This window comes from Nansenia antarctica (genome assembly GCF_963989245.1).
Source record: "Nansenia antarctica genome assembly, chromosome: 7".
NCBI lineage: Eukaryota > Metazoa > Chordata > Actinopteri > Argentiniformes > Microstomatidae > Nansenia > Nansenia antarctica.
The window spans coordinates 35,227,555-35,245,500 of record NC_137677.1 but is presented as its reverse complement, the minus strand read 5'-3'; the positions used below and the strand labels follow the sequence as shown (position 1 = coordinate 35,245,500).

General features: G+C 52.5%; 1 protein-coding gene across 1 annotated transcript in view; it reads left to right on the top strand.

Moving 5' to 3' along the window:
• Positions 1-394: 394 nt before the first annotated feature.
• LOC308161431 (hyccin 2-like) overlaps positions 395-17,946 on the top strand; it is a gene marked incomplete at both ends in the record, with an annotated part of 115,613 nt that continues 98,061 nt past the window's right edge. The window contains 9 exons of the mRNA XM_080535449.1: positions 395-445; positions 2,362-2,463; positions 6,131-6,310; positions 8,832-8,912; positions 10,784-10,899; positions 13,037-13,132; positions 13,774-13,890; positions 16,153-16,240; positions 16,694-16,850. Coding sequence (XP_080391575.1) covers positions 395-445; positions 2,362-2,463; positions 6,131-6,310; positions 8,832-8,912; positions 10,784-10,899; positions 13,037-13,132; positions 13,774-13,890; positions 16,153-16,240; positions 16,694-16,850 — 988 coding nt within the window. The remainder of the gene's footprint in view (positions 446-2,361; positions 2,464-6,130; positions 6,311-8,831; positions 8,913-10,783; positions 10,900-13,036; positions 13,133-13,773; positions 13,891-16,152; positions 16,241-16,693; positions 16,851-17,946) is intronic.

Here is a 17,946-nt window from a genome sequence, read left to right as displayed (position 1 = left end):
TTATTAGTTCTAGAATGTTCTAGAATGTTCTCCATGTTATTAGTTCTAGAATGTTCTAGGCTGTTCTCCATGTTATTAGTTCTAGAATGTTCTCCATGGCCAGGCGGTATCTCTGCCCCAGCTGTCTGAGTGGGAGTCTCTGTTTGTTTATGTGTAGAAAGACTACGGTACTGTCCTGACCTCTCTCTCTCTCTCTCCCTGTCACTCCCTCTCCCTACCTCTCTCCCCTCCCTATCTCTCTTTCTCTCTCTCCCTCTCTCCCTACCTTTCCCTACCTCTCTCCCCTCCCTATCTCTCTCTCTCTCTCCCTGTCCCTACCTCTCCCTCTCTCTCTCCCCTTCCCTCCCTCCCACTCTCCCCTCCTCCAGGCAGCTGAGGGGGGGGTCAGAGGAAGATGCTGGGCTCAGAGCGAGGAGTGGTGGAGGAATGGCTCTCAGAGTTCAAGGTACAGTAGACACACACACCACACACACCACTACCCCCACCACACACACACACACACACATACACACACACACTACCTCACACACACACACACACACACACACACACACACACACTACCACACACAAACACACACACCACTACCCCCACCACACACACACACACACACTACCTCACACACACACACACTACCACACACACCACACATATACACAACACACACACACACCACACACCACTACCCCCACCACACACACACACACACACACTACCTCACACACACACACACACACACACACTACCACACACACCACACATACACACACCATACATACACACCACACATACACAACACACACACACAGTCACACCACACACCACTGCCCCCACCACACACACACACCACCGCACATACACCACTACAGACACGCGCACACACACACACACACACGGTGGGAATAGAGACAGAGTCTGTGATGGAGGGAGTGGATGATGGAAGAAGGGGGTGTGTGTGGGAGGGAGGGAGGTAGTCGGAGGGGGGGTGTGGGCTATCAGGGGGTGAGGGAGGAGGTCTGTGATGGAGGGAGTGCGTGATGGAAGAAGGGTGTGTGTGGGAGGGAGGGAGGGAGTCGGAGGGGGGGTGTGGGGAGGAGGACTGTGAGGCAGGGAGTGCGTGATGGAAAGAGGGCATGTGTGCATGATGGAGACAGAGTGTGTGAGTCAGAGTGGGAGGGAGTGTGAGTCAGAGTGGGAGGGAGAGAGGGAGAGGGAGGGAGTGGGAGGGGGAGTGGGAGGGAGGGAGTGTGTGAGTCAGAGAGGGAGGGAGAGGGAGGGAGTGTGTGAGTCAGAGAGGGAGGGAGGGAGAGGGAGGGAGTGTGTGAGTCAGAGAGGGAGGGAGGGAGAGGGAGGGGGAGAGGGAGGGAGAGGGAGGGAGAGAGGGAGGGAGAGAGGGAGAGAGGGAGAGGGAGGGAGGGAGGGAGAGAGAGGGAGGGAGAGAGGGAGAGGGAGGGAGGGAGGGAGAGGGAGAGAGGGAGAGGGAGGGAGGGAGGGAGAGGGAGGGAGTGTGTGAGTCAGAGAGGGAGGGAGGGAGTGGGAGGGAGTGGGAGAGGGAGGGAGGGAGAGGGAGGGAGTGGGAGGGAGAGGGAGTGGGTGGGAGAGGGAGGGAGGGAGAGGGAGGGAGTGGGAGGGAGTGTGTGAGTCAGAGCTCCATGCTGGGCACACCATGACCTCCTGTCCTCCCCCACAGTGGCCATACTGGAAGGAGAGAGGGGGGTGGGGGCTCGGGGGCAGGAGGGAGGGGGGGGGGGCGCAGGAGAGGACAGGACGACCTCTCCTCTCTCCGCTGCAGACGGACCTCTAGGAGAACATTAACATGACAGCTGGACTCTGGTTCTGAACACACAAACAAACACTGACTCAACTGTACCCTGTCCATGGTCAACTCACTCTCTCTCTTTCTCCCTCCCTCTCTACCCCCCCCCCCTCTCTCTACCCCCCCCCCCCTCTCTCTCACTCCCTCTCTACCTCCCTCTTCTCCTCTCTCCTTCCCTCTCTACCTTCCTCCCTCTCTGCCTACTTCCCTCCCTCTCTACCTCCCTCCTCTCCTCTCTACCTCCCTCCTCTCCTCTCTACCTCCCTCCTCTCCACCTCTCTATCTCCCTCACTCTCTATCTTCCTCGCTCTCTACATACCTACCTCTCCTCTCTACCTCCCTCCCTCTTTCTCTCCCTCCCTCTCTTCCTCCTCTACCTCCTTCCTCTCCTCCTCTCTACCTCCCTCCCTCTCTCCCTCCCTCCCTCTCTCCCTCTCTACCTCCCTCCTTCTCTACCTCCATCCTCTCCTCTATCCCTCTCTACCTCTACCTCCCTCCTCTCCTCCTCCCTCCTCTCCTCCTCCCTCCCTCCCTCCCTCTCTCAGACGCTAGCCCAAGCCCAGATCCCCAGCTACGCAGGCAGCCTCCACCTGAAGACGTCTCTGGTCCCTGCCCTCTACAGAGTCATCCAGGACTCCCACAATGAGGTGAGGGTCTGGGGGGGGGTCACCACGGGACTGCAGGCACCACGGGAGCAGGGGGGGGCAGAGCAGGGGGGGGGCAGAGCTGGTATGACAGGGGGGGGCAGAGCAGGGGGGGGGCAGAGCTGGTATGACAGGGGGGGGGGGGGCAGAGCTGGTATGACAGGGGGGGGGGCAGAGCTGGTATGACGGGGGGTGGGGGGGCAGAGCTGGTATGACAGGGGGGGGGGGGCAGAGCAGGTATGACAGGGGGGGGGGGGCAGAGCTGGTATGACAGGGGGGGGGGGGCAGAGCTGGTATGACAGGGGGGGGGGGGGCAGAGCAGGTATGACAGGGGGGGGGGGGGGCAGAGCAGGTATGACAGGGGGGGGGGGGGCAGAGCAGGTATGACAGGGGGGGGGGGGGCAGAGCAGGTATGACAGGGGGGGGGGGGGCAGAGCAGGTATGACAGGGGGGGGGGCAGAGCAGGTATGACGGGGGGGGGGGGGGGGGCAGAGCAGGTATGACAGGGGGGGGGGGGCAGAGCAGGTATGACAGGGGGGGGGGGGCAGAGCTGGTATGACAGGGGGGGGGGGGCAGAGCAGGTATGACAGGGGGGGGGGGGGGCAGAGCAGGGGGGGGGGGGGCAGAGCAGGTATGACAGGGGGGGGGGGGCAGAGCAGGTATGACAGGGGGGGGGGGGGCAGAGCAGGTATGACAGGGGGGGGGGGGGGGGCAGAGCAGGTATGACAGGGGGGGGGGGGGGGGCAGAGCTGGTATGACAGGGGGGGGGGGGGGGGCAGAGCAGGTATGACAGGGGGGGGGGGGGGGGCAGAGCAGGTATGACAGGGGGGGGGGGGGGCAGAGCTGGTATGACAGGGGGGGGGGGGCAGAGCAGGTATGACAGGGGGGGGGGGGGGGGGCAGAGCAGGTATGACAGGGGGGGGGGGGGGGCAGAGCTGGTATGACAGGGGGGGGGGGGGCAGAGCTGGTATGACAGGGGGGGGGGGGGGCAGAGCTGGTATGACAGGGGGGGGGGGGGGCAGAGCTGGTATGACAGGGGGGGGGGGGGCAGAGCTGGTATGACAGGGGGGGGGGGGCAGAGCTGGTATGACGGGGGGGGGGGCAGAGCTGGTATGACAGGGGGGGGGGGGGCAGAGCTGGTATGACGGGGGGTGGGGGGGGGTGTCAGGGCAGGGGGGGGGCAGAGCTAGAGGAGTTTCCAGAGGTAACCACCCATGGGTCAACTCAGCTGACAGACCTCTGTTAATGATGGGAGAGGTGGTGCAGCAGAGAGAGAGAGGGGCTGGGAGAAAGAGAGAGGGGGAAAGAGAGAGGGATGGAAAGGGAGAGAGGGGGCGAGAGAAGGAAAGAGAGAGGGGGAAAGAGAGAGGGATGGAAAGGGAGAGAGGGGGCGAGAGAAGGAAAGAGAGAGGGGGAAAGAGAGAAAGGGTCCTTTACCAGATAAACACTCTTCCTCTCCCTCACACAACACCCAGAGCCACTGGCAGTCGTCATGCTAGAAGAAGGTTCTAGAAAGAAGATTTCTGTCTTTCTTTTCTCTACGGTTTCTCTACTCTAAATAAATAAATGAATAATAATAATGATTAAAAAAAAGAAGTTATTCTTCCTTCTAGCATTGTGACTGCCAATGGCCCCTGGTCCCTAGCATAGATTTGTTTGTTTTTTTACGATGACTGACGGATAGATGATTCACCTACTTACTCAGACAAATGTATTTGTTGTAAGTTGCTTTGGATAAAGGCGTCTGTTAAATGCCGTAAATGTAAATGTGGATGTCTCTCTGGCTGAAACCTGAGGGTTAGCACGTTGCTATCTGTGTGTGTGTCTGTGGTGGAGGCGCTCATGGCTAGTGTCCCGGGACTGAGGTTGGCACAGCCTCTCCTCCACATGTCACCAGGCCAGGCAGGCAGACACACAGCAGCATGGTTTAGAGCTCTCTCTCTCTTTCTCTCTCTCTCTCTCTTTCTCGATCTCTCTATCTCTCTCTTTCTCTCTCTCCTTTCTCTTTCTCTCCCTTTCCCTCTCTCTCTTTCCCTTTACCTCTCTCTCCATCCCCCTCTCCCTTTCACTCTCTCTCTTTCCCCTCTCTTTTCCTTTCCCCCTCTCTCTCTTCCCTCTGCTCTCTCTTTCCCTTTACCTCTCTCTCTTCCCCCTCTCGGAGGAGGAGGAGGATGGTCTGTGAGAGAGAGGAAGAGTGTTTATCTGGTAGAGGAGGAGGAGGAGGAGGAGGAGGAGGAGGAGGATGGTTTGTGAGAGAGAGGAAGAGTGTTTATCTGGTAGAGGAGAAGGAGGATGGTTTGTGAGAGAGAGGAAGAGTGTTTATCTGGTAGAGGAGGAGGAGGAGGAGGAGGAGAAGGAGGAGGATGGTCTGTGAGAGAGAGGAAGAGTGTTTATCTGGAGGAGGAGGAGAAGGAGGAGGATGGTCTGTGAGAGAGAGGAAGAGTGTTTATCTGGTAGAGGAGGAGGAGGAGGAGGAGAAGGAGGATGGTTTGTGAGAGAGAGGAAGAGTGTTTATCTGGTAAATAGGAGGGAAGCGGGGGGGGGGGGTGGCGGCAGGCACAGACGAGCGTCTGCATCTCATCTCCCCCCCCGGCTTCCTGACGAACGACCCGTCATACTCCAGACTACACAGCATTAATATTCATCCACTGGACCAGATGATGTCACAGAGAGACACACAGGCCTCCAGGCCTCCCGCCCTGACCTCACCCTGACCCCCCGCCCCATGTCTCCTGCCAGCCACACTCACCCCTCCATTATTAAGGTCAGGGTTCCAGCGCTGCTCTTAAAAAGCCTTGAAGTCTAAAATTTCAGTTATTCGGTCTAAAAACTAGGTGCTAGGTCTTAAAAATTAGATCCTGCAAAGAAATCAGTCTGACCACATCTATTTACGTGGAAATTAATCAAGCTGGAACCCCCAAAAAATGCCAATTCACTTCCTTTTTTGTCTGTATGGCAGTGAAATCCCTAATTTCATCACCTCGAGGATGACAAAAAGATATGATATGGTGTCGCGAATAGGTCTAACATTCTATTCAAAGAGGTCTAAAAAAAGGTCCAAAAAGGTCTTAAATTTGACTTGTTGAAACTTGTAGGAACCCTGTAAGGTGCTCCTGCGGGGGTAGGAGTGTACGGCGCCCAGAGTCAGACTGACGTTGTGGACGACAGGAGGCTCGGCTCGGCTATTTATCGTCCCCAGAATGACTGTTTGACATGCCTGATGGATGTTGTTGTTGTTGTTGTTGTTGTTGTTGTTGTTGTTGTTTGGCTGAAGCACTCTGAATCACAAAGCCTGTTTGGCCTAGGGGTCCAGCTCTTCCCTGAGGTACCGCGTAGATCTGGGAGCGTCGGATAGGCGTAAGCAAATAGTAGCTTCCCCCCCCTCTCTCTCTCCCCGCCTATTGGCTTGCCAGAAGCTCCACCGTACTGCTAAACATTCCTCTCAGGTCTACTGACATGTGTAGGTGGGTGGGGGGGGAGGCGGGGGTGGCTGGGGTAGTTTGTTTGGGATTCAGGGACAGCGCCAGGTGCTTCAAGGTCTCCCTTTTTTTCAAAGGTTCTTTGTATCCCAGAGGAAGGCTTATTATCTCCCCTCTCCTCCCTCTTTCATGTCTGCCCTCCCTCCCCCTCCCTCCCTCCCCTCCGCCCTCCCTCCCTCCCTCCCCCCTAGCTGCTGGAGCCTGTGTGTCACCAGCTGTTCGAGCTGTACCGGAGCTCAGAGGACCGCCTCCGACGCTTCACCCTGCAGTTCCTGCCGGAGCTGGTGTGGGTGTACCTGCGCGTCACGGCCAGCAGGGACCGCCAGAGCAACGGCTGCATAGAGGCCCTGCTGCTGGGCATCTACAACCTGGTGGGTACCTGCCTGGGCAGGCGGGGGCCAGGGGTGGTGTGTATGGTTGGATATGAATGGTGTGTATGAATGGGTATGGTTGGATATGAATGGTGTGTATGGCTGGGTATGGCTGGGTATGGTTGGGTATGGGTGGGTATAATTGGGTATGGTTGGGTATGAGTGGGGTATGGTTGCGTATGAATGGTGGGTATGGTTGAGTATGGTTGGGTATGAGTGGTGGGTATGGGTGGTGGGTATGGGTGGTGGGTATGGGTGGTGGGTATGATTGGGTAGTGGGTATGTATGGGTGCTGGGTGGTGGGTATGGTTGGGTGTGGTGGGTATGTATGGGTGGTGGGTATGGTTGGGTATGGGTGGGTATGGTTCGGTGTGGTGGGTATGGTTGGGTATGATTGGGTATGATTGGATATGGTTGGGTAAGGGTGGTGGGTATGGGTGGTGGTGGGTAGGGATGGGACGATTATCGTTTTTATCGTTAATCGCGATAAAAACACCCGCAATAACTTAATCGTGGAGAATTTTAATTATTTAAATAATCGTCATAATCGTATGTTACGAATAAACTGTAATATAATTGCGTTTCCTCACATGAGCCGCGCGCGAATATCCTCACAGAACTTGTCTCGCGCTATTGTTCAGCCTGCATGGGTAACGCTACTGTCAAGTCAGCTTTGTCAGTCAGTCACTAGGTAACGTATGCTAGCCTACTCACCATGGCTGGTGAAAAACTTTAGACGGGATACTGTCATTTGCCTACCTTGTTATTACCAGGCAGTGACAGTCTATGGCTGCAAAAGGCACGGTCGCCCCTAAGCTTTAGCAAATATATTGTGGTTTACTTAATACTGTTCAGCACTTGAGGTTACATGCAATGCATGACTTGTGCTATATAGGCGGGAGTGAGTGTTGAGGGAGAGAGGAGACGGCAACCCTCGCTCGCCATAGACTGTATCCCTACTCGTCTCTCCTGAGCTCGGTTGTAACGTGAACCGTGGAATACGGGATATGTTAGATTCTTTACAGTAATTCCCCAAATGACCAGAAAAGGAAGTTAGATTTGTCGCTGGTCGCTTTTGACTAATTAAGTCGCCAAGGGGCTCTGGAAAGTCGCCAGATATAGGGACAAAGTCTCCAAGTTGGCAACACTGGGAGTGTGTTCTTTAAACTTCCTTGGGTACGTTAATGAAAGGTGCTGATTGGCCGAAAAGGAGTTAGGTCAATCAGCGCTCGATTACTCTTCCTTAAGGACCCGGATCATGGCCAGAGATATGTGCCACTAGAATCTAAGTTAAAGTGATTACAATGTGTTTTATTGGCATTCGAAAAAATGCGATAATATCGTGGATCGCGATTATTTTGCCCACGATAATCGGGACATGACATTTTCTAATCGTCCCTCCCCTAGTGGTGGGTATGATTAGGTATGATTGGGTGGTGGGTATGGTTGGGTGGTGGGTATGGGTGGGTATGGGTGGGTATGGTTGGTGGTATGTATGATTGGGTGTGTGTGGGGGGGGCTACACTATTAAATAGTAGTCCTGATTTAAACCCGAGGCCAATAGTTTCCATGATGCATTTATTTACCTCAGCATGGTACTGGTGGTGATGTGACCAATCCGCAGGCTCAGATTAGGTCACCCCCCTCTCTCTCTCTGTCCAGAGACATCAGACCCACAAACATTTACATGTTTGACATTTAGCAGATGCCTTTATCCAAAGCGACTTTACAAACTTAACAAATACATTTGTCTAAGTAAGTGAGTCATCTATCCACCAGTTACCATGCAAAAAAGTAATCTATGCTAGGACCAGGGGCCGTTGGCAGTTATTTTTTTGTACGTTTTTTTTTTTCTCCATCAGGTATTCAGAGAGAGGAGCCTCTGAACAGGGAAGGACAGTGTCAGGTTGAACAACGCTGGGTGTCAAAGAGGGGGCAGGGGGGGCAGGGGGGCAGAGGGCTGATTAACAGACCAGGGGGGGCAGAGGGCTGATTAACAGACCAGGGGTGGGGGGGTGGTAGGGGGAGCGCCAGATAACGACAAGGGCATGGTTACGCAACCCCCGTTATGGATTAATGACTTTAGTTTAGCCTCTGGCGAGCTGTTAGCCTCTCTCTTTTTTCCATGAGGTGCTGAAGTGATTTATGTTGTGTAGGTAGTGAACCCCCCCTCCCCCTCCCCTCCCCCACCGGTGTGTTGCTAAGGCGGCCATTTTGTGTCAGTCCAGCGGTCTAGCACTAAAGCGAACGTCAGGTCTCCTAACACACACACACACACGTGAGCTGTCCATCAGACCGTTACTACCATCCCAACAAGAAGCACTCCGATAACATGTGTCTCTCCCTCTCTCCCTCTCTCCCTCTCTCCCTCCCTCCCTTTCTCCCTCCCTCCCTTTCTCCCTCTCTCCCTCCCTCTCTCCCTCCCTCTCTCCCTCCCTCTCTCCCTCCCTCTCTCCCTCCCTCTCCCCTCCCTCCCTCCCTCATTCCCTTCCACCCTCCCTCCCTCCCTCCCGTCTTACAGGAGATCGTGGACAAAGATGGCAACAGTAAGCTCCTGTCCTTCACCATCCCCTCGCTGTCCAAGCCGTCGGTGTATCACGAGGTGAGACTTCCTCCTCCTCCCTCTCTTTGTTCTCCATCATCATCATCATCGACGTGGTGCTCCCAGGGAGGTCCGGCATATTAACGCCGCCATCTGGCAGACCTCCACCTGACTCCTCCCCCTTCGCCACGGGAGCGCCGTTTTCATTTGTACTCGCCTTCGGGGATGCTCTGTTAGACGTGCCTCTGTTTCTCTAACTCTCTCTCTCTCTCTCTCTCTCTCTCTGTCTTTCTCTTTCTGTCTCTCTGTCTTTCTCTTTCTCTCTCTCTGTCTCTGTCTGTCTCTCTCTCTCCTTCCTCCTCTCTCTCTCTCTGTCGCTCTCTCCTTCCTCCTCTCTCTCTCTGTCTGTCTCTCTGTCTCTCTCTCTCTCTCCCTCCCTCCCTCCCTCCCTCCCTCTCCCCTCTGTCCCCTCCCCTCAGAGACAAGGTTTCTCCTGACAGAAGTGCTAGATAAGAGAATCTATTAAGTGTTCCATTGAACCGCTCATTAGTGAGGTGTATAGTCTTAACTCACCAATACTGAATGGTACTGACCCTAAAGACGGAGTGTGTGAGTGTGTGTGAGTGTGTGTGTGTGTGTGTGTTTACTGTACAGCCTGCTTACGCTGTGGTCCAAAGAACCTATCCAGAGCTGAGATGCGAGTGTGTGTGTGTGTGTGTGTGTGTGTGTGTGTGTGTGTGTGTGTGTGTGTCAGCGATTTACAGCTGTAATTACAAGCTTGAGAGGCTCCTCTGGTTGGCAGGATGGAGGGGTGTGGCAGCGGGGGGAGGGGAGGAGTGGGGAGGAGGGGAGGAGAGGGGGGGGTGGTGTTCCCAGGCAGCAGTGTTGGCCCATGTTATCGCACCTTAGCATAAGCATACACTCCTCTCTCATTAGCATACACTGCTGTCTCTCTCTAGCATACACTCCTCTCTCTCATTAGCATACACTCCTCTCTCTCCTGTCTCTCATTAGCATACACTGCTGTCTCTCACTAGCATACACTCCTCTCTCTCCTGTCTCTCATTAGCATACACTGCTGTCTCTCATTAGCATACACTCCTCTCTCTCCTGTCTCTCATTAGCATACACTCCTCTCTCTCATTAGCATACACTCCTGTCTCTCATTAGCATACACTCCTCTCTTTCCTGTCTCTCATTAGCATACACTCCTGTCTCTCATTAGCATACACTCCTCTCTTTCCTGTCTCTCATTAGCATACACTCCTGTCTCTCATTAGCATACACTCCTCTCTCTCATTAGCATACACTCCTGTCTCTCATTAGCATACACTCCTCTCTCTCATTAGCATACACTCCTGTCTCTCATTAGCATACACTCCTCTCTCTCCTGTCTCTCATTAGCATACACTGCTGTCTCTCACTAGCATACACTCCTCTCTTTCCTGTCTCTCATTAGCATACACTCCTCTCTCTCATTAGCATACACTCCTGTCTCTCATTAGCATACACTCCTCTCTCTCCTGTCTCTCATTAGCATACACTCCTGTCTCTCATTAGCATACACTCCTGTCTCTCCTGTCTCTCATTAGCATACACTCCTGTCTCTCCTGTCTCTCATTAGCATACACTCCTGTCTCTCCTGTCTCTCATTAGCATACACTCCTGTCTCTCCTATTTCTCATTAGCATACACTCCTCTCTCTCCTTAGCATGACCACCTCCCCCCCACTCCTGCAGGGGTGTGTTATGTATGCTGCAGACTCTCCATCACCACCTCACCGCAGGGCATCAGTACCCCCCCCCCCTGTGGTTTGGAATTCCATCAGCATTTCCTGTGTGTGTGTGTGTGTGTGTCTGTTAACCTGTGTGTGTGTGTGTGTGTGTGTGTGTGTGTTAACCTGTGTGTGTGTGTGTGTGTGTTCCCCACAGCCCTCCAGCCTTGGCTCCATGGCGCTGACAGAAGGAGCCCTCAGCCACCACGACCTGATCAAGGTGGTGTACAGCGGCCTGCACCCCCAGAGAGAGACCTTCACTGCCCAGAACAGGTACTGACGGGGGGGGGGGGGCAGCAGAGGGGTGGTGTGTATAGGAGAACAGGTGGGGGGAGGGGGGGGGGGGGTCGCTCATCCTGACTGGACCTCAGCCTCCCATGGTCAATTCTACCTGTTACTCTAAACTGTGTGTGAGAGATCTTCTGGTATTTTCCATCACAACACACACGCACACACACACACACACACACAGGGTTGGGGGTGCATTACTGACAAAAACTGGATAGATTTCCAATCGGCCTCAGCAGGCAGTTTGCACTTAACACTACAACAGCCGTGCCTATTTTACCTACTAGTAGAGCCGCCTTGGGGGTCAAATAGACCCCCCATTTAGAATGTAAATCTGCTATTTACACACAGAGATCACTAGAGGGCGCTTCTTTTTTTAGCCTGCCTCCTACACAGAAAAACTGCAAAACAGCTTTATACTATCTTATCCTGAAGTGATTTAGAAAATGTAAGGATACTGGGTGGTAGAACGCACATATCTAGGAAAAGTCATGAAAGGAGGGTCCTGAAATTTGATCGAGTGCAAAGATATATATAAAAAAAAAATACTCACAGGGGCCACCGTCTTCTAGTGTTAACGGGCAGGCACCCCTGTACTTGGCTGACCTATTGCGCCACCATACCCCATCCAGAGCCCTTAGGTCAGCTGACCAACTGCTGCTGGAGGTCCCTAGGACCAGACTCAAAACTAGAGGGGATAGAGCTCTAAAGCAGCCCCATGGCTCTGAATAGCCTCCCCCTCCACATCAGAGCCACCCAGAGCATCGAGGCTTTGTTTTTTTGTTTTTTTAAGCAAAAACACACCTTTTCTCTCTGGCCTTTGACCTGAGGTGAGCCTGCCTCCCGACTCTGCACTTTTTGTGCTTTTATTTCTGCACTTGTATTTTGTATTGCACCTTGTTTTTTGCGTATTTTTATCTATTGTTTCTCTTTTACTAGTGTTTTCTGTTAAGCACTTTGGGCGGCTGTTTTTGTCATTGTAAAATATGCTATATAAATAAACATAACTTACTTACTTACTACTACCAGAGTGACTGTAGAGCCAGTCCCAGATAGTGAACGTACAGCAGTCCCAGATAACAGTCTGAGTGACTGTGGAACCAGACACACCACGTACAGCAGTCCCAGGTGACTGTCTGAGTGACTGTGGAGCCAGACACACCACGTACAGCAGTCCCAGATAACAGTCTGAGTGACTGTGGAGCCAGACAGACACACCACGTACAGCAGTCCCAGATAACAGTCTGAGTGACTGTGGAACCAGACACACCACGTACAGCAGTCCCAGGTGACAGTCTGAGTGACTGTGGAGCCAGCCAGACACACCACGTACAGCAGTCCCAGATAACAGTCTGAGTGACTGTGGACCCAGACAGACACACCACGTACAGCAGTCCCAGATAACAGTCTGAGTGACTGTGGAGCCAGACAGACACACCACGTACAGCAGTCCCAGATAACAGTCTGAGTGACTGTGGAGCCAGACAGACACACCACGTACAGCAGTCCCAGGTGACTGTCTGAGTGACTGTGGAGCCAGACAGACACACCACGTACAGCAGTCCCAGGTGACTGTCTGGACGGGGAGCGGCTGCTGACTCATATTCAGTTGTAACACAGAGATAACGTCACGACAACAAGCCTCGTGTGGTGTGTTTACGACAGCCAGGTGAAGCGAACACGTCCGAGTGGACGAGGTCCAGAGTTCTGGATGTTGTGTGTAATGCATCGTTATTCATTATTCATGTCAGATTAGATTCAGCTTTATTACACAGAGTACACATACTGAGACAACGAAATGTAGTTTGGCCCTAACCAGATGCAAGTGCTTTTGCAGTGTAGACAGTGCATGGTATTATAGGATAAGGTATTACAGTGAGTATATAAATAAATGAATATAAAAGTGAATATATATACATCTAGTAATACAATAGATAGTTCAAATAGTAAAGTGGCTGTGAGCTTAGGTAGGGAATATCAGTGTGATGATGTACAGATGTGATATGATATGTGCAATATGATAAGTACAGAACAATTATGTTATTTTGATGAAATGTTTGGTTGTTGTGGTTGCTTGTTGTCATGTTTGGTTTGTTGAAATGTTTGGTTGTTGTGGTTGCAGGTTCGAGGTGCTGTGCTTCCTCATGTTGTGTTATAACTCTGCCGTGGTCTACATGCCTCTGTCCTCCTACCAGTCGGCCTGCCGGATGAGCTCACGGTAACACTCTCTCTCTCTTTCCCCTCTATCTTTCTCTGTCAATGTATCTCTTTCTTTCTCCCCCCCCCCGCCCTCTCTCCCAACCTTCTTTAAGGTCCTGAACACTCAATGTGGATACTAGAATAGGGTGTGATTGGATGTCTGTATGTAATGTGGTGATTCTACAAGTACATTTGTCTAAGTAAGTGAATAATCTATCCATCAGTCATCATAATCTATGCCAAAACCAAGGGGCCATTGGTAGTCAGAATGCTAGAAGGACTTTTGTTTTTATGGGCACTTTCACAAACCAAAAAACAATGGACTTCAAGTTCATGTTTGAATCGAGTCGTTGAATCTTTTCTGTGAATTTTGGATGATTCCGGATTTCTGGAAAACATGCTAATCCTTTTTCATATCGAACCAGTATGAACCAGTATGGTCCAGTATTGTCCAGTATGGTGCTAGATGATCCAGTATGGTCCAGTATGATCCAGTATGATCCAGTATGGTCCAGTATTGTCCAGTATGGTGCTAGATGATCCAGTATGGTCCAGTATGATCCAGTATGATCCAGTATGGTCCAGTATTGTCCAGTATGGTGCTAGATGATCCAGTATGAACCAGTATGAACCTTGGTAGGCCTTGTCTCTCCCCTGCAGGTTGTGTGTGTGTGGGTTCCCACGGCAACAGAAGAAGCTGTGGAGGGAGCCCTGTAACCGCGTGGTTCTGGAGCCGGAGTTCATGGTCCAGATGCTGACCGCTGTCTACTACGCCATGTAAGTACCACCACAGTCCTGGTCCTGGTCCATGTCAGTACCACCACAGTCCTGGTCCATGTCAGTACCACCACAGTCCTGGTCCTGGTCCATGTCAGTACCACCACAGGCCTGGTCCATGTCAGTACCACCACAGTCCTGGTCTCTGTCAGTACCACCACAGTCCTGGTCCATGTCAGTACCACCACAGTCCTGGTCCATGTCAGTACCACCACAGGCCTGGTCCATGTCAGTACCACCACAGTCCTGGTCCTGGTCCATGTCAGTACCACCACAGTCCTGGTCCATGTCAGTACCACCACAGGCCTGGTCCATGTCAGTACCACCACAGTCCTGGTCCATGTCAGTACCACCACAGTCCTGGTCCATGTCAGTACCACCACAGGCCTGGTCCATGTCAGTACCACCACAGTCCTGGTCCATGTCAGTACCACCACAGTCCTGGTCCATGTCAGTACCACCACAGTCCTGGTCCATGTCAGTACCACCACAGGCCTGGTCCATGTCAGTACCACCACAGGCCTGGTCCTGGTCCATGTCAGTACTACCACAGGCCTGGTCCATGTCAGTACCACCACAGTCCTGGTCCATGTCAGTACCACCACAGTCCTGGTCCATGTAAGTACCACCACCGGCCTGGTCCATGTCAGTACCACCACAGGCCTGGTCCATGTCAGTACCACCACCGGCCTGGTCCATGTCAGTACCACCACCGGCCTGGTCCTGGTCCATGTCAGTACCACCACAGGCCTGGTCCTGGTCCATGTCAGTACCACCACCGGCCTGGTCCTGGTCCATGTCAGTACCACCACAGTCCTGGGCTCGGGGTTTGAATGAATGAATGAATGAATGAATGGTCTTTATTGTCATTAATACAGTACAGGTATAGGTACCATACAACGAAATTTAGGAGGGGGGGCTCCCCTGGTGCTTGGAAAAAAGACTAAAAACAAGAGGGCCAAGGGTAAAATAAAAAAGGGAAAAGAGCTGGTTGACATAAATAAAGGCTATGTACACTATCTACTATACTATACTACTATACTATACAATAAAACACTGTGCTGTACTCTATGCTATGCTATAAATATCCTAACTTTTCCTATATCTGAACCTTATGTACACAAGGGTTGTCATATTGCACATAGTATTTGTTGCACATTCATTTAAAGTGTCGCAGTTAGCAGGTTTAGAATGTTCACAGTTGTATTTCAATATTGCACTTATGTTTACAATCTAGTAGCTGCCATCAAATTGTCTAGATTGTCCAGGGCCTAGAACCTAGGTCTTTGCTGTGTTCAGGGCCTGAATGGCCCTAGGGTACTATGGCCACTATTCGAAAGGGAGTAGGATGAAGCCTCAGCTTATCATGTCCTACCCCTATCCGCCACTTCCAAGTGAGAACAATAATACTTACATTATATAATCCATTACTTAATACATAAATTACAGTATCCACAGTACTGATAATTGGGAGCGTTAATAGTGTTGTCATTGTCAATGTTCTCTCACGAGGTGCCGCCCCCCCCTCTCCCGCCCCCCACCGTTTCACATCAAAGATTTCCATTTTCATGTTGTTTACTTTCATCTCACACTATTGACTTTGTGCTTCAGGGAACCCCATGTTGTGTCCAACCCCCCCCCACCCCTGGTGTGTGTGTGTGTGTGTGTGTGTGTGTGTGTGTGTGTGTGTGTGTGTGTGTGTGTGTGTGTGTGTGTGTGTGTGTGTGTGTGTGTGTGTGTGTGTGTGTGTGTGTGTGTGTGTGTGTGTGTGTGTGTGTGTGTGTGTGTGTGTGTGTGTGTGTGTGTGTGTGTGTGTGTGTGTGTGTGTGTGTGTGTGTGTGTGTGTGTGTGTGGTGTGTGTGTGTTAGCTGGCTCCACATCAAAGACGCTTCAAAGTTCTCAGGCTCCATTGTTGCTGTTCCCAATCGCCCCGTACCGAACACACACACACAACACACCCTCACAACACACACACAACCCTCACAGCAGACACACACACCCTCACAACACACACACACCCTCACAACACACACACCCTGTATTGTCTGTGTGGTGGAGCTAGCTTGTTCACCTATGGGAGCTAGCTCGTGTCTGACCTGTACTCTCTGTGTGGTGTAGCTAGCTATGGAGCTAGCTTGTCTGACCTGTACTCTCTGTGTGGTGTAGCTAGCTATGGAGCTAGCTTGTCTGACCTGTACTCTCTGTGTGGTGGAGCTAGCTATGGAGCTAGCTTGTCTGACCTGTACTCTCTGTGTGGTGCAGATACAACGGTGAGTGGGAGATGGGGCGGGAAGCTCTGGAGGACATCCTGTACAGATCCCAGCTGGAGCTCTACTCCCAGCCACTCCTAGTAAGACCTGCTTTATTACACAAGTTAAAGTCAACACACACACACACACACACACACACACACACACACACACACACACACAGTCTACACACTTTTTGTAACTGGTTGCACTTTATCTCACTGAGTTGTCTCTCCTGGTATTTACCAGTTATTTACAAGAGAATTATCTGGCAACCATGGCATGCCACTTGTGGCAAATAATTCAACATAATAGTTAGCTACCTGATACTTGGTTATAATGAATCCCAAATAAGTGAGTCATAGCTTTATTATGGGGCGCCATTTTGCCATGTCATTCGCTAAGTGAATACCTGGTCATGTCTGTACCGTGAGATGAGAGGCAACCGAGTAGAGGTGATATTTAAAAGACTAATGTGCATGACCCTGAGCCCTAATACTGCCGGTTGACCTCTGACCTCGATCCTCCCTGACCCTTGTGTTGTCGTCCACCAGCTGGGCAACGCTATGATGAGCTCCATGCCGGCCAGCGCCCCGGAGGAGCCGCGCGGCCGCAAGGTGCTGCAGGTGGAGGTCACGCCCACCGCCAGCCGCATCTCCCGCAGCGCCATCACCGCCGCCTCCATCCGCCGCCACCGCTGGAAGAGAGAAGGTGAGAGTCTGGTCCAGTCAGAGTAGAACCACAGGAAGAGAGAAGGTGAGAGTCTGGTCCGGTCAGGGTAGAACCACAGGAAGAGAGAAGAGAGAAGGTGAGAGTCTGGTCCAGTCAGGGTAGAACCACAGGAAGAGAGAAGAGAGAAGGTGAGAGTCTGGTCCAGTCAGGGTAGAACCACAGGAAGAGAGAAGAGAGAAGGTGAGAGTCTGGTCCGGTCAGGGTAGAACCACAGGAAGAGAGAAGAGAGAAGGTGAGAGTCTGGTCCGGTCAGGGTGGAACCACAGGAAGAGAGAAGGTGAGAGTCTGGTCCGGTCAGGGTAGAACCACAGGAAGAGAGAAGAGAGAAGGTGAGAGTCTGGTCCGGTCAGGGTAGAACCACAGGAAGAGAGAAGAGAGAAGGTGAGAGTCTGGTCCGGTCAGGGTAGAACCACAGGAAGAGAGAAGGTGAGAGTCTGGTCCAGTCAGGGTAGAACCACAGGAAGAGAGAAGAGAGAAGGTGAGAGTCTGGTCCGGTCAGGGTAGAACCACAGGAAGAGAGAAGGTGAGAGTCTGGTCCGGTCAGGGTAGAACCACAGGAAGAGAGAAGGTGAGAGTCTGGTCCGGTCAGGGTAGAACCACAGGAAGAGAGAAGGTGAGAGTCTGGTCCGGTCAGGGTAGAACCACCTTCAGAGTAGAACCACAGGAAGAGAGAAGGTGAGAGTCTGGTCTGGTCAGGGTAGAACCACAGGAAGAGAGAAGAGAGAAGGTGAGAGTCTGGTCCAGTCAGGGTAGAACCACAGGAAGAGAGAAGAGAGAAGGTGAGAGTCTGGTCCGGTCAGGGTAGAACCACAGGAAGAGAGAAGAGAGAAGGTGAGAGTCTGGTCCGGTCAGGGTAGAACCACAGGAAGAGAGAAGAGAGAAGGTGAGAGTCTGGTCCGGTCAGGGTAGAACCACAGGAAGAGAGAAGAGAGAAGGTGAGAGTCTGGCCCAGTCAGGGTAGAACCACAGGAAGAGAGAAGAGAGAAGAGAGAAGGTGAGTCTGGTCCGGTCAGGGTAGAACCACAGGAAGAGAGAAGAGAGAAGGTGAGAGTCTGGTCCGGTCAGGGTAGAACCA